Source organism: Danio aesculapii, chromosome 6 (genome assembly GCF_903798145.1).
Source record: "Danio aesculapii chromosome 6, fDanAes4.1, whole genome shotgun sequence".
NCBI lineage: Eukaryota > Metazoa > Chordata > Actinopteri > Cypriniformes > Danionidae > Danio > Danio aesculapii.
Genome location: NC_079440.1, coordinates 52,112,111 through 52,129,547, shown reverse-complemented (window position 1 = coordinate 52,129,547; position 17,437 = coordinate 52,112,111). Strand labels below are relative to the sequence as shown.

Genomic DNA, 17,437 nt, shown 5'->3' with positions numbered 1-17,437 from the left:
TTTAGATTGACCTGTGCAAAATGGGTATCTGGGTTTTATATGGAGTTCTATGCAGTAAAACACAAATTATAATGTGCTCATAAATACATTTACTATGTTTACTATGTTCTGAGAGGGCTTGTTTTTTATCTTCAAACATATTCATGCAAGTGTGCAAAGGTCTTTCTCAACTCTCTCTCTTTCTATCACACACACCACACACACACACACACAACTATGCTCCAGCTCCATATAAAAGCCAGAAATAAAGCTATTTGCAATGCAATTGATGATCAACAATAAAAATCTCAAATTTGACCTCGTCCCTACAATCGAGAATGCATGATTATAGTGTCATGGCTTTTGCAAATTGCACTCAAAAAATGTAGTATATAATGGAAGTCAATAGAACAAAAACAGCCACCAACATAATGAAAGTGTAGTCAATTTGCCCAGAGTGTATCAAGGTTTTGAAAAAATTCCAAAGCAATTTTCCCAGGATATGTGGGACATTTGCTGAAACCCCGAGAAATTTGTGGCCAGAGTAAGCCTCAAAATCACCCCAGAGTGGATGACAGCATCCCCAACAGCACACAAGGGTTAAAAAGGGTCGTTCTCTGGTTCTCCTGGATATACACTGTAGAAAATTCCTCATACGTGCTTATGGTACACACAGGAGTCAGGACCTAATAGAACATGTGGAGGAAGACAAAGACTCAGTACGCAGTTAAAGCATGTGAAGAGGAGAAGTCTAAAGTCCAGGTAATGCACTGCTCTAGATGTGTAACCTATGAAAACCGAATCCAAAAAACCAAATGCAGGAGTTACAGTAAGCCTTTATTTTCAGATTGTTGTACTAACCACAGACTTTAATTATAAATTTGCTTTGCAAACTATTAATAACAAAACATGACCCGTTTATTAACTCTGTGAAGTTTGCTAACTGTCGTTGGTTTCTTCTGCCTTCTCAGAATGTAATTCCTCAGCAGTTGCTGGATCAGTATCTGTCCATGACAGACCCCGCTCGAGCTCAGACCGTGGACACTGAGATTGCCAAACACTGTGCATTCAGCCTGCCCGGCGTCGCCCTCACACTGGGAAGACAGAACTGGCACTGCCTCAAAGACACTTACGAACACTCGCATCAGACGTACAGGTATAGAGATCTTTATGAATAGATTATCATTGCCTGGTTTGTAAATGTGCTAATTATGGGGTAGTAATAAAATAGTTGCCCTTAAATAGCATTTCAAATAAATGCTACTGTGGACGGTGCAGATGTGTTGCACTGGAAGGTGTACATATGTTACATGTGTTGAATGTGTTACAGTGTAAAGTGTGAATGTGTTACAGGGAACATTGTGAATGTTACACGCGTTGACTGTCACAGTGAAAGGTGCAACCGTTACCGTGGAAAGTGTGAATTAGGGCTACACGATTAATCATGTTATTATCACTATAATGATATTTGTGGCCCACGATCAATCATCACGATTTTTACAATATAAAGACCAAGCTGATATTATAACGGGTGGAGTTTACGGATTGAACCGCATCACAAGTATGAGGTGACTGCGTCTTGAATGCAGTGTGTTTTTTTTTTTCTTCTAGGAATGCAATGTTGATCGGGTAGCCTTTGCTCTTGTTCAGCCCCAAACTTCCCAAGGCAACACAAAAAAAAATGTACCACCTTAAAAGCCATCACAAAGTGGCTGTCATCACTGGATTGATGAGCTCAGTAGAATTCCGCTTTGCATTTTTCTATGCATTACTAACATTACTAAACCAGACAACATTTGTTTAGAAGTGAACCAAATGTTCGTAAAGATTTGACTTTTTTTTTTTTCTCCTGACACGTTGCCAGTCATGTTGACTGAGAACACTGGATCCCAATTTCAATGTTAAAAAAAAAGGAATTGTGGCCCTGTTCACGTGGGTATTCATGTTCGTTTTCATCATCATCTGATGCAACTTTTATTATTGACAAGAAAAGAATGTAATTTAAAAGTTTCACGTAAATTAAACTCAATTTATAAAAAGACTAGCCTATTCTATTCATTAAATAATGAAATAGATAACTCATTTCCTTTATTTCCGATCAGACCATACACTTTATTCATGTTTAATAGGTATATATGCTTTTTTAAAAATAACATTTATTTAACAAATATTTTAACATGTCTTTTGATTAAATACTTTATGCAAAGGATCAGGTATTGATCGTGCGCACGAAAAAAAAAAGCAATCATCTAAACATATGCATCGCCTGTCATGCCACGTTTTCGAGGATAAATTTGCGTCTGAATGCTGCTTTGATTAGAATAAAATTATTAAAAAGTACAGTAAAGACTAAACACATAAAATAAAACATTCACAAAGGTGTATTTTATGGAGAAAAAATATTACGGGCGCTGCTTTCGTTTTAAAAGAATCAAACAGATTTAAAAATCTAATTTGTAGAGGAAAAAATGACAGGAATTTTGCAAAGGAAAAAGATTTAACGTATTGAGGACTGTTAAAAGAACATTCTACTTTATATATTCTTTCGACACTAATACAAAAGCTACAATTATGAATGACGGAGTGTAAAGCCGTCTCTCCTGCGTGCTTCAGCAGCAGGTCCCTCAAGATATTTAAATGAAAAAAAAAAACACAGAACTGCTCATCACACTCAACAAGTAAAACTTAAATGCACAACTCTTGATGGTTGTACCCACGGGATGCACAATGAACCTAACACGCCATTCTTTTAATTCGATATTTGTGAGGTGAACCAACCGCAGATGCTTTGTTGGTCGCGACACCCTGCTTTATAACTTGTTAGTTTATTACATTAATTACACTTAGCTTGGCTTTCTTCACCACATGTAGGCACTCTTTTGAGCACATCTTGCGGTCCAATCTCTATACAAATGTTAGATTATTATTGAAGGTGCTCCCCAGCGGCGAAGTTCTTGGCAGAGTAGTGAGTGGAAAAAAAAATGTGCATGCAAAAATTGGACAAGAGGAATCAAAATTTAAATTATATAACAAGTATCAGATCTTGTATCTAATCCTCGCCCAGTTTTATTCCTCGCCCAGTTTTATTACAAGTTTTGTTTTTTTATATTTGGTGGCTGTGCATGCATACATACATACATACATGCATACATGCATACATGCATACATGCATACACATATGCATGCATCCATGCATACATGCATACATGCATACATGCATACATGCATACATGCATACATACATGCATACATGCATACATGCATACATGCATACATGCTACATGCTCATACCATGCACTGCATACATGCATACATGCATACATGCATACATGCATACAGGCATACATGCATACAGGCATACAAAGGAATAATCGTCATTATTAATCATGATTAACATTTTGAGCAAAATAATAATAGTGATTTTCATTTTTTCTGTTATCGTGCAGCCCTAGTGTGAATGTTACATTTGTTGAATGTTTTACAACGGAAGGTGCAGATGTGTTTAATGTGTAACAGTAGAAGGTGCAGATGTTACATGTGTTGATTGTGTTTTAGTAGAAGGTGCAGATGTTGCATGTGTTGAATGAGTTACAGTGGAAGGTGCAGATGTTGAATGAGCTACAGTGGAAGGTGCAGATGTTGCATGTGTTGAATGAGTTACAGTGGAAGGTGCAGATGTTGAATGAGTACAGTGGAAGGTGCAGATGTTGCATGTGTTGAATGAGTTACAGTGGAAGGTGGCAGATGTTGAATGAGCTACAGTGGAAGGTGCAGATGTTGAATCAGTTACAGTGGAAGGTGCAGATGTTGAATGAGCTACAGTGGAAGGTGCAGATGTTGCATGTGTTGAATGAGTTACCAGTGGAAGGTGCAGATGTTGCATGTGTTGAATGAGTTACAGTGGAAGGTGCAGATGTTGCTTGTGTTGAATGGGTTACAGTGCAAGGTACAGATGTTGCATATGTGTTGAATGAGCTACAGTGTAAGGTGCAGTTGTTACATGTGTTGAATCAGTTACAGTGCAAGGTGCAGATGTGAATGAGCTACAGTGGAAGGTGCAGATGTTGAATGAGTTACAGTGGAAGGTGCAGATGTTGAATGAGTTACAGTGGAAGGTGCAGATGTTGCATGTGTTGAATGAGTTACAGTGGAAGGTGCAGATGTTGTATGTGTTGAATGAGCTACAGGTGCAAGGTGCAGATGTTACATGTGTTGAATGAGTTACAGTGGAAGGTGCAGATGTTGAATGAGTTACAGTGGAAGGTGCATGTGTTGAATGAGTTACAGTGGAAGGTGCAGATGTTGCTTGTGTTGAATGAGCTACAGTGGAAGGTGCAGATGTTGCATGTGTTGAATGAGCTACAGTGCAAGGTGCAGATGTTACATGTGTTGAATCAGTTACAGTGCAAGGTTGCAGATGTTACATGTGTTGAATCAGTTACAGTGGAAGGTGCAGATGTTGAATGAGTTACAGTGGAAGGTGCAGATGTTGTATGTGTTGAATGAGCTACAGGTGCAAGGTGCAGATGTTACATGTGTTGAATGAGTTACAGTGGAAGGTGCAGATGTTGAATGAGCTACAGTGGAAGATGCAGATGTTGAATGAGCTACAGTGGAAGGTGCAGATGTTGAATGAGTTACAGTGTAAGGTGCAGATGTTGCATGTGTTGAATGAGCTACAGTGGAAGGTGCAGATGTTGCATGTGTTGAATGAGCTACAGTGGATGGTGCAGATGTTGCATGTGTTGAATCAGTTACAGTGGAAGGTGCAGATGTTACATGTGTTGAATGAGTTACAGTGGAAGGTGCAGATGTTACATGTGTTGAATGAGTTACAGTGGAAGGTGCAGATGTTGAATGAGTTACAGTGGAAGGTGCAGATGTTACATGTGTTGAATGAGCTACAGGTGCAAGGTGCAGATGTTACATGTGTTGAATGAGTTACAGTGGAAGGTGCAGATGTTGCATGTGTTGAATGAGCTACAGTGGAAGGTGCAGATGTTGCATGTGTTGAATCAGTTACAGTGGAAGGTGCAGATGTTGAATGAGTTACAGTGGAAGGTGCAGATGTTACATGTGTTGAATCAGTTACAGTGGAAGGTGCAGATGTTACATGTGTTGAATGAGTTACAGTGGAAGGTGCAGATGTTACATGTGTTGAATGAGTTACAGTGGAAGGTGCAGATGTTGAATGAGTTACAGTGGAAGGTGCAGATGTTACATGTGTTGAATGAGCTACAGGTGCAAGGTGCAGATGTTACATGTGTTGAATGAGTTACAGTGGAAGGTGCAGATGTTGAATGAGCTACAGTGGAAGATGCAGATGTTGAATAAGCTACAGTGGAAGATGCAGATGTTGAATGAGCTACAGTGGAAGGTGCAGATGTTGAATGAGTTACAGTGTAAGGTGCAGATGTTGCATGTGTTGAATGAGTTACAGTGGAAGGTGCAGATGTTGCATGTGTTGAATGAGCTACAGTGGAAGGTGCAGATGTTACATGTGTTGAATCAGTTACAGTGGAAGGTGCAGATGTTGAATGAGTTACAGTGGAAGGTGCAGATGTTACATGTGTTGAATCAGTTACAGTGGAAGGTGCAGATGTTGAATCAGTTACAGTGGAAGGTGCAGATGTTGAATGAGTTACAGTGGAAGGTGCAGATGTTGAATGAGTTACAGTGGAAGGTGCAGATGTTACATGTGTTGAATCAGTTACAGTGGAAGGTGCAGATGTTGAATCAGTTACAGTGGAAGGTGCAGATGTTGAATGAGTTACAGTGGAAGGTGCAGATGTTGAATGAGTTACAGTGGAAGGTGCAGATGTTACATGTGTTGAATCAGTTACAGTGGAAGGTGCAGATGTTGAATCAGTTACAGTGGAAGGTGCAGATGTTGAATCAGTTACAGTGGAAGGTGCAGATGTTGAATCAGTTACAGTGGAAGGTGCAGATGTTGAATGTGTTACAGATGAAGGTGCAGATGTTACATGTGTTGAATCAGTTACAGTGGAAGGTGCAGCTGTTGAATGTGTTACAGATGAAGAGATGTGAATGTTTTTTATCCTCCATCAATGCTGAGTTAATGATTGTTGAGTTGACCTTGTTTAATATATTATTTTAGTATTCTTTAGATATTCTAATGATTCATGAGACCGTAGCATTCAAAAGAAACTCCAGACACACCTGGTCACTATTACCCTGATGAAGGCAGTTCTTTGTCAAAACACGTAGGTTTTTTTGAGGATTAGCCATGTGAATAAAGGCTTTTTTTGTGTGATGAAATTTTTATTGATTTTACATGTGAGTGGTCACAGCATCTTTGGAAGTTTCTTTCAATAAACAAAACAAATCCACTCCTCAACCCCCCAGCCCAGCCAGAAAAAACCCACCACACCCCCTGAATAAAGGCTTTTTAGTCTATATTTTTTCCACATTTTTCGAGTGCCCTGGGCTGATTTTTGCTGTTTATTCTCAAAGTTATTCTGATCACTTACCAAAAGAGCGCCGACACATTATTTAAGCTACCCCTGAGCACTTTTTGTTTGATTATGGAGATGTGAATGTGCTCCATGTTCAGTGTGTCATAGTGGAGTCTGCAAATGCATTACATGTTGTATATGTTAGAGTGGAAATTGCAAATGTTACATGTGTTGAATGTGTTGCAGTGGAAGGTGAGACGGACGCTTGCGTTCTCCATCCACGAGCTGGCAGTGATTCTGGGTGATCAGCTCACTGCAGCTGACCTGGTGCCCATATTTAATGGTTTCCTCAAAGACCTCGATGAGGTGCGGATAGGAGTCCTCAAACACCTGTATGATTTCTTAAAGGTGAGAATAGAACATTTCCTTAACAAAGAGAATGTGAAGCTTATGCAATTTTTATTTTTACACCTTGATTTTTGAAAGCCTTAATTATTTTTAAATATTGGGATAATTAAGAGACCACTTAACATTTGACTGCTTTTTAAGGTATGGATTTGATTTACAATTTTATTCTTTATTTTATTCTGTAAAGGTCTAATGATATTTATTTTTTCTTCAAATAAAAATATGGTTAAGTAGAGGATTTAGTTTTTTCATGGAATGACAATTGCTCAGAATTAGAAATATTTTTGTTTGTTCAGATTTTTTTTTTTTTTTTTTTGTAATTTTTCCTTTTTTAATATAGCTTTAATTTATTCAACTAATAAAGTATTTTTAATTAGGTTCAACATAGGCCAGACAATAAAATATACAATATTGATACATATAGGTATACGCACTGATACAACTCCCCAAACAAGAAATTATCAGGAAAGTATAATTATACACTAAATAAGTATATAAATAAAAGGTAAAATATCACACATATACACAAAAAACACGCATCAGAAAAAAAAAAGCATAATAAAAAACAAACAAAAGAATAAATAAATAAATGCATTAATTAATTAATTAATTATTTGATTGATTGATTGATTGATTGATTTGCTTAATTATAGAAACAAAAAGAAAGCAATTACGATATAGGTGTCTCCTTCAATTTTTTAGAAAAGGGCTCCAGACTTTCTGGAACTGTTTTGGCTTTTGTTTTATTGCGAACCGAATCTTTTCCATTCTAAGAGTAAGAAATCAAAAACTCGTTTCCGATTAGGAGGAGGAGCTGCTGACTTCCAGTTTATAAGAATAAGTCATCTAGCCAGTAAAACTGTGGTCACATGCACTTTTCTCCCCATTGACTTCCATTCATATGCAGGCGAATGCGTCACACCGGAAACGCAAGCTCGTGCAACAAGTTTCTCAGTTCACTGCGTTGGAAAGTTCAAGCTTGGTGAACTCTGACCTGTGAATTAGCATCACATGATTGCGTGAGAACAATCAAAGATCAAAACATGACCTCTGGACAGAAATTTAAAACATGGACAAATCGCTTGCTTTTTCATTGTTTAATTGTGCCCCTTTTCGCAGCTCAAAACAACAGAATTTCACATGCACAAACTCTAGTGTGACCGCAGCATGAAGTTGCAAGGCAACACTATCGGCCTGTAATGAATTTAATTCAACATATTCTAGCGGGATTCCAAATAGTGCTGTTAAGGGGTTTGTGTCTATTGATAATGAAAAAACAGCAGAAAAACACCTGAAGTTCCCCCAAAAATCAGACCGTTTCAAGCAAGACCAGAAAGTATGTAACAGTTTGGCTGGTTCGGTTGTACAGCGAAGGCAAGTCGGGTCAAGATCAGGGAAATTTTTTCAGTTTAGTTCTAGACCAGGGGTGACCAACGCTGTTCCTGGAGATCGACCTTCCTGCAGATTTCAGTTTCAACCCATATCAAACACACCTGCCTGTAATTATCAAGTGCTGTTCAAGTCCTAATTAATTGGTTCAGGTGTTTTTGATCAGGGTTGGAGCTGAACTTTGCAGGAAGGTCGCCCTCCAAGAACAGGGTTGAGCACCACTGTTCTAGACCAATGTGTTTTGTGCTCGACCTTGAATTGAATGAGTGTATGTCGTTTATTGATGATGAATGTATTTGTGCAAGAATAAAGCTATGGTCACACTGGACTTTGTGTGTGCGAAATTCTGTCGTGCGGCGCTGCGAAAAGGGGCAGGATTAAACAAGATGATTAGACATTAAAAAAAGCGAGCGATCGCTCCATGCTTTAAATTTCTATCCAGAGAGGTCCTGTTTTGATCCTTGATTGGTCTCATGCAATCAAGTGATGCGATTTTTGCAGGTTAGAGTTCACCAAGCTTGAACTTTGCACCGCAGCAACCTGCGAAACTGGACACATGACCTTGCGTTTCCGGTCTGACGCATTTGCGTGCGTATGAATGGCAGTCTATGGAAGAAAAAGCCCAGTGTGACCGCAGCTTTAGATCCCAGATATTTCTTCAATCGTTAAATTCAGTTCCTTCTCCCAAAAAGCCCTTAGTACATGTGTTGAGGGGGACTGTTTTGTGTAATAATAGTAAAGATTTGGGAAATAACCCCTTTTAAAGAGGTATGAAGGTCGAGTATATCATCAAGTATACTTTTATTTGGCACAATGGGAAAATAAAAAAAACTGCTTAAGGATAAAGTTCAGTAACTGAAAGCATCTAAATAAATGAGAATTGGGTTGGTCAAATTTTTCTTGAAGATGTGTAAAAGATGCACAATTGTCATCTATGAATAGCTGATAATAAAGTATTTTAAAAATAATCTGTAATTTAGAGAGATATTTATTTAGCTTGTACATTAATTTATATAGATTAATTGCCAAGAGAAATTTTCTAACTTGAGTTTAAGCAATTTTCAGATCATTTTAATTCAGCCTTATTTTAATTGCTGTACATTTCAGCAACACTTTTATTTTACTGTGATTAGTTAAATCTCTTACAAAGACTTTCAGTAGTAATAGCAGCAAATCATTCTTAATTGCAAGCAACCAACCCTAAACCAAACCTCATGCTAAGTTTGTTACAAAGTATTACTTCCACTGTAACAAGCACACAATACAGTGCAAGCCAATTGTTTTAGTCAACAACCGCTCCATCTTCACTGTCTTCAAAAGATATTTGTGTCCTCTTTTCTTCAGCTTCTTCATGCTGAGAAGCGGCGGGAGTATCTTTATCAGCTGCAGGAGTTCATGGTGACTGACAACAGCCGAAACTGGAGATTTCGCTATGAACTAGCAGAGTATGCACTGCTTTGCAACAAGCTTCATTTACACAGTGTCTTTTAAAACCTCCAGGCGTGATCTCACTCTTATGGTATTGTCTGTGTGTGTGTTAGACAGCTCATCCTGATCATTGAGTTGTACAGCCACAACGACGTCTATGACTACCTCAGACAGATCGCACTTAACCTTTGCTCTGACAAAGTGTCTGAAGTGCGGTGGATCTCCTACAAACTGGTGAGACTTGTTTCCTGTGGTACATATGGAAAAAATAACTCTCTGCTGGTTTTATTGACACCATTGTTTTTTGGGGGTAATTCAATGAAGTTTTTGTTCTGTCTTGTGAATGTGTGTCAGGTGGTGGAGATCCTGCAGAAGTTGTATTCCTGTGAAGCTCATGACTTGGGACTCAATTTCATTAACGAGCTCATTATGAGGTTCTGCCACAGTCCCAAATGGGTCGGACGTCAGGCGTTTGCTTTCATTTGCCAGGTATGATGTTTGATTTAAAGAATGATTCAAAGGATTTACAGGGTTTCTTTTTAATCTTATTCATTTATTTTTCACATTTGTTTGTCTCATATTTGTGCTGCTCTCTAACTTTTTTAATGAGTATTTTACATAAAATAGTCAAGATGTTTCTTGACACCCTGAGATGGATTAATCTGAAATGATGATACGCGATAATAGACTTTAGTGCAATTGAGTATTATTCAGCTGGTGACTTCTTTTGTATTGTCACTACACTAAACTTTCTGAACGCTTTCAAAATTCAAAAGACAATATGTAGGGAAACAAAGCAAATTATTTTATTTCATCTTGGTTGAAGTGTGGCAGAAAATAGTAATATTTCATGTAGTGGGGTCATTTTTACAGGGTGTCCATGGGGTCTTTTAAGTTTATAAATTAATTTAGAGAGATTTTATGCCCTTAAAAATATTACAAAGTCTTAAAGTCTGCTGTTATAAAAGGTATTACATTTTGTATCATTTTTTTATTATATATCATTATAACATTATATAATCAGTATAATAATTATATAACCCCCCCAGTTTTTCATGTTTTTTTTTTTTTTAAGATTAAAATTGACAAAATTTTGTGGGGGTAATTCCCAGAAGTTTGCGGACAATTTTGCGATATTTATATACATGCATATATAGTTGCAGTCAGAATTATTAAACCCCCTTTGAATTTTTTTTCTTTTTTACATATTTCCCAAATGATGTTTAACACGAGTAAGGACATTTTTTTATTTGTTTTATTTTGGCTGGAATAAAAGCAGTTTTCAATTCTATTTTTAAAGCCATTTTAAGGTCAAAATTATTAGCTTTAAAATATATATTTTTTCGATAGTCTACAGAACAAACCATCATTATAAAGTAACTTGCCTAGTTAGCCTAATTAACCTAGTTAAGCCTTTAAATGTCACTTTAAGCTGTATAGAAGCTGTATGTACTGTCATCATGGCAAAGAAAATAAATTAGTTATTAGAAATGAGTTATTAAAACTGTTATGTTGAAAAATTCTCCTCCGTTAAACAGAAATTGGGGAAAAATAAACAGAGGGGTTAATAATTCAAGATTGAATAATCCTTCTAGATTTTAGATAACACTACGTTGTTTACTTCAGTAACCAAGGCATCACTTATTTCTGCTGTCCTATAGGCTACACATGCTGGATTAGCACTTTTATTCTGTATAAGAAAAATGTTTTAGTTGAGGATTAGTTTTCTTACAATCAGTATTAAAATGTCCCCAACGTCACCGTTGTTAAAACTGAAAGTGGTGATGAGGTATTAAAATGTACAGAAAGAGTCTTGTATCGTATATTTACTCTCTGATTCCTGTATATGCCCTGTTTTAGAAAAGCGATTTAATTAATTTCATTTGTTTTAAATCTTCACCTATTTTTATTTCATTTTCTATGTTTTTTTATTTCATTGCATGAATTATTTTCTTTTCAATTCACACTTTTTTACGCTTTTTTTAAGTTTTTAGTAAAATTAAATGGTAAAAACTTCATTTAATTTAACTGCACTACACATTTTCTTGCCATAAAATGTCATTGAACACAAACAATTATTTCATTGCAAGAGAATTAAAGTATGACATTTATTGTAGTTTATGTGATGACAGTACTTGGTGAACAAAATAAGTTGTTTTAGTCATCAAAATAACCTAAAAAAGTTTGCTATAAGTGTTACAGAAAGCAAAACAATTGCATGTAATTTTAGTTTCATTGATTTGGTTTTTCAGTTTATTTTTCAGTTTATTTATTTATTTATTTATTTATTTAATCTGATTCACGATAACCGAAGTCGACATAAAGGTATTCAGATGTTAGATCTTTCATGTTATATCTAATAGTATCTAATGATTGTGATGTTTCTGTGTTTCTATATAGGCAGTAGTGGAGGAGGACTGTATGCCCATGGACCAGTTTGCCCAGCACCTTCTGCCCAGTCTTCTGAGCCTCTCAACAGATCCTGTGCCCAACGTCCGTGTGCTGGTGGCCAAGGCTTTACAGCAGAGCGTGTTGGAAAAATGTAAGACACACACAAAACTTCAAAGTTCAAAGATGGTTAGTTTTTTAACTGTACGCAAATCTTAAACCTTAATGTCTTAATGATTATTTTAGGCTCGAGTTGGATTTATACAGAATTGGATCAAGCAGAGGATGGCTGTTTGTAAAGTATACAGCGCCATCTGCTGTTAAAAACTCAAATCAGTATTAATTCAAAAGTAAATAGTTCATTTTGAAAAAAATTAACCGATTTCTCGAACATTTTCATCACATTTCTAAAACAAACCATAAAGTGTTTTACTAAAGCAATATTAAGTAGTGCTGCACGATGTTGGGGAAAAAAGTAACGTTGACATTTTCTATTGCTGCGATATATATTCACCAGCCACTTTAATAGGTTTAACTGCTCGTTAATGCAAATTTCTAATCAGCCAATCACATGGCAGCACCTTGATGCATTTAGGCATGTAGACATGGTCAAGACGATCTGCTGCAGTTCAAACCGAACGTCAGAATGGGGAAGAAAGGGTGATTTAAGTGACTTCAAACGTGGCATGGTGTTGGTGCCAGACGGGCTGTTCTGAGTATTTCAGAAACTGCTGATCTACTGGAATTTTCAAGCACAACCATCTCTAGGGTTTACAGAGAATGGCCCTAAAAAGAGGAAATATCCAGTGAGCGGCAGGATCTGTGGGCGCAAATGCCTTGTTGATGCCAGAGGTCAGAAGAAGAAGAATGGCCAGACTGGTTTCAGCTGATAAAATGATAACAGTAACTCAAATAACCACTCGTTACAACCGAGGTATGCAGAAGAGCATCTCTGAACGCAACATGTCGAACCTTGAGGCAGATGGGCTACAGCAGCAGAAGACCACACCAGTAGTCACTACTGTCAGCTAAAAACAGGAAACTGAGGCTACAATTCGCACAGGCTCACCAAAATTGATGATGGGGTCAGAATTTGGCATCAACAACATGAAAGCATGGATCCATCCTACCTTTTATCAACGGATCAGGCGGCTGGTGGTGGTGTAATGGTGTGGGGGATATTTTCTTTGCACACTTTGGGCCATTAGTACCAATTGAGCATCGTATCAATGCCACAGCCTACCTGAGTATTGTTGCTGACCATCTCCATCCCTTTATGACTACAGTGTACCCATCCTCTGATGGTTACTTCCAGCAGGATAACGCGCCAATGAGTGACAATGAGTTCACTGTACTCAAATGGCCTCCACAGTCACCAGATCTCAATCCAATAGAGCACCTTTGGTAGTGAAATGGGAGAATCTCATCATGGATGTGGAGCCGACAAATCTACAGCAACTGTATGATGTATCATGTCATATGGACCAAAATCTTGAGGAATATTTCCAGTATCTTGTTGAATCTATGCCACAAAGGATAAAGACAGTTCTGAAGGCAAAAGCGGATCCAACCCAGTACAAGTAAGGTGTACCTAATAAAGTGGCCGGTGAGTGTATATTGGGATTTAAATATAATTTTACAAGATCATTTAAGTAACTAATAAAACACATAATTTTACGTTGATGGAGAGTGTATAGGCATAAAATATAATACAAAGAGCAAAGATGCTGCTAACAAAATATTGGTAGTTCTCTATGGTTTCTGACAGTCTGGAGATACAGAAATTCAATAATCGAATGTAAAAAAAACTGTATTCAGCAGTCAACATTTGAAGTGGATCAAAATCTTTCATCAAAGTTGTCCTAAATTTAAGAACAAAGGTCGCTAGCCTGGTGAAATTTTAAGTGGATTAACACTAGTTGCGAGTTGGGGAGCTAACAGTACTGACTGGGGTATTATAAAAAGTACTGTAATAAACAGCTAGTTTTAGCCAGCAAGGTAATATATACTGTATTAAATCATTTATGGGTGAAAATTATATTGTACTTTGAATTAAATAGTACATAACAATGTAGTTTAGTTGACAGGAGATTGACTGTCAGTTTGTTAGCAAGCCTGACCACCGGGGTCGATTCCGGTTAACACGCTTGGATAACGTTAGCTTATAACCTTTAAAACGTACATATAACGTGTCATGCCTTAAGTAATGCCTGTATGCTCTTTTTCACTACAACATAAAGTGTTTTACAGACACTGTGCCCTAGTACGGTTAAGCACGCAATTTCATGTAGTCACTTAAAGTTACCCTCAATTGACAAGTGAGATCTAGAGTAAACTAACATTGCGATACATGTTATGCCTGTGTCATTTAAGCTAGCATGCTATCTAACGAAAATAAACAGCAGCTTTTGGACATTATGAGTGGGTTTTTAAAGTTAAAGGCCTAAAAATGCTGTCCAGCTGGGTAGCTTAGCTAGGACTGGGTAGTAAGAGAGACAACCCAACTTTTTGTGACAGCTCCCAGCATGACTTTAAATTGACAGTTTATCTTCTAAAACACTTTTCACAATTCAGTCTTTAATTTGAAGTTTTTCCTTTGTTTCTTCAGGTCTGTCTTTATATTTTGAAGACGGTCATGATGATTTGGATGACTGTGAGTATACAGAACTCTTCAGCAACTTTTATCAGCGTGAATCTTATATATAGACTTGTGAATCTTATATGACCTTTTAGGAAAGTGTTATTTAGTCTCAAATATTGATCAAAGTAAACTATTAAACTAAATATAGTGGAAAGACATTATTTCACAATAGTTTTGTAATGGTAATGTTTGCTGTACTGTCGTAATTCTGATTTAAATAGAAAACAATTTTGGGAAATGACAATAAAAATGTCTTTTCTTAAATAATAATCCAAGAAAAGAATATTTGCTTAATTGTGATGAAAATGTTACTTTTTTCCACCGCTAAAATATAATTTGTTTAATCAACAATATGATCTTTCCATGATTTTAAGGGTGTGTTCACACTCGGTAAGTTTCGATTTGACTATAAGACTCGTGTGCAATTTTTAGTCCGTTTCTTATTATTAAATATGAACACTGCCTTTCAAACACTGGTGCACATCAACAAGTAGACAGAGAAAAGACTCATAAGAAATGAATCTGCTCTCAAACAAACTGTGGTGAACTGAAATATGAATGAAACATAAACCAAAGTCAGCTAAAGAATCAAAAACAGGACATGACTTAAGCATATCTGTTTTTGTCTCATAGTTGCAGTGTTTAAAACATATTTTAATCCAGTGTATATTTGTTGGTGAAATAAGGGAATGTTTTTATTCGGGAAATGTTTAAAAAGGTGTTTTCTGGAGGAATGTTTATCATTTATCAAACTGAAACTACTTTTTAAGACTTTTATCAGTGTTGTTATTTGTATATTTTTTTGTGCAATGAATGGATGATTAAGAAATAGTTATGATTGTAAATCAGATATTGAATATTTAGTACAAGTATTGCCATGAATAGCACATGTTGCTTATATGGCATTAAAGCATAAGTAAAAATGTTGCCGTGTTGCCCATTTTAATTCAACACAGACATTGGAAACGCATCTTTTTCCCTCCATTTTTAGGTTTGACGTTTAAAATGTCAGTGTGAAAGCTAAAAGAGCCAGGGCTAAATGTTTAATTTTTCTTTTTGATCTAGGCCAGTGGTTCCTAAAGTGGGGGTCGCAGGACAATGATGAGGGAGGGGGGTCACAACACTTTTGGAGATTGACAAAAATCTAATTCATTTTATTAAACTATTAGAAAAACAATTTTTTAATTCATAACATACAGGAGAAAAAAATGTAGTTAATAGACACATTAGAAAAACAACATGAAAATAAAAACCCATTAGCCTTTTTAAAATATTATTATTATTATTATTTACATTTTTTTTTGCGACCCCTTGGGTGATTACGTTATATTAAAAACTCAGATGCAGCACATTTATAGCACCAGGTTATAGTTTCTGACATCTTTACGGCACTCGCATGAATTAAAAACAAATACAGGCCTTAACTGAATATGGAGGATGTTCTCAAAAATGAAGCGATGAATAGACTTGTGTGTGCCCCGTTGTGTGCAAGGTTTATACCCAACAAGCAATTTTGTGTTTAATAGACGTCTAAACTTAGGCTGTCAGTGAAAGTCTAATCGACATCTAAGAATAGCCCAAAACTAGACTAGTCATCAAATAGACAGATTAGACAGACTTTATATGTGTAGTCATTCATTTCTGTTTGTTTGATGACTAATCTAGTTTTGGCCTATTCTTAGACGTCAATTCGATTTTTACTGACAGCCCAAATTTAGCCTTGTTTTAGCCAAGATGACTATGTTTAGACGTCTATTAGACCTCTATTAGACATCTTTAAAAAACAAAAAATGCTTGCTGGTTAGATTTATTATCACCTCAGAGGATATTGGGGGTTGTGTCACTGGCATTGTTATTTTGGGGGTATCAGGCTGAAACGTTTGGGAACCCTAATCTAGACCAAACAAATCAAGAAAGCTAAACTGGAATTGTGAACGCACTCAACTATTTTACCCAGTTATTGTACAGTATTGTACAGTAGCTAAAGTGTAACCATCTTTGCAGACAGAAGTGGATTGAATAAAATGAAAATTCAATTACTGTTCTTTCTGTAAAATAAATCATTTCTCTTTTCATTAGTGTGGATTTCTGGTTCCAATTAAGCGATTTGTCATTTGATAGCACCACAAACTGGATGTTACCTTGTATACTTGGCCATTAACTGTCCCAATGGGTCTGTCTTGCAGTTGGATTCGATGACTATGGTTCAGAGTGTGAAGGGATTCGGATAACAGCATCCTGGATGCAGGCCAGGATAATCTCACCCCTCTGGGCCGGCTGGAGAAATATGCTTTCAGTGAAAACGTCTTCAACAGGTGAGACATGAAGCTCTGCAGTGAGAAACCAGTAACTGTGAGACGTGTTATGTGAGACCTCTGTTTTTCCCTCTGTCATGCAATACTTAGTGTTTTTTTGGGGTTTTTTTTGGAGTAGTGTAAGATGTCCTTAATGTAACTATCACTTGAATTTCAATGTGAAACGATACAGAAGAACTTATGGCACAATGGTGGAACATGTTTTTCAAAATGTAAAGGCTTAAAGTAAACCTGATATTAAGTTGGACCAGAAATGGCTGTTAGGAGCCAAATTTGTCATTGCAGGAAAATTTGGCTCATACTTAAAGCTTCTAAAGTCATTTCTGATAATATAGCTTGGAATGTGTTGGAAATTGTCATTGGATTATAACATTTTGTGATAAATTCTAATGCTTTTGTGCACTTTATGTATTTTCAGGCAAATTGTGGCTCGTGGATTGCTGGATGTGCTCCGGGAGTTCAGCGCTAATGAA

General features: G+C 36.7%; 1 protein-coding gene and 1 pseudogene across 1 annotated transcript in view; both read left to right on the top strand.

Moving 5' to 3' along the window:
• LOC130230203 (serine/threonine-protein phosphatase 4 regulatory subunit 1-like) overlaps nt 1-12,284 on the top strand; it is a 32,525-nt pseudogene extending 20,241 nt beyond the window's left edge.
• A 2,102-nt stretch (nt 12,285-14,386) lies between these two features.
• ppp4r1l (protein phosphatase 4, regulatory subunit 1-like) overlaps nt 14,387-17,437 on the top strand; it is a 36,470-nt gene continuing 33,419 nt past the window's right edge. The window contains 5 exon segments of the mRNA XM_056460744.1: nt 14,387-14,429; nt 14,617-14,661; nt 16,836-16,883; nt 16,886-16,964; nt 17,383-17,437. The exon segment at nt 17,383-17,437 is cut by the window's right edge and continues 52 nt beyond it. Coding sequence (XP_056316719.1) covers nt 14,387-14,429; nt 14,617-14,661; nt 16,836-16,883; nt 16,886-16,964; nt 17,383-17,437 — 270 coding nt within the window.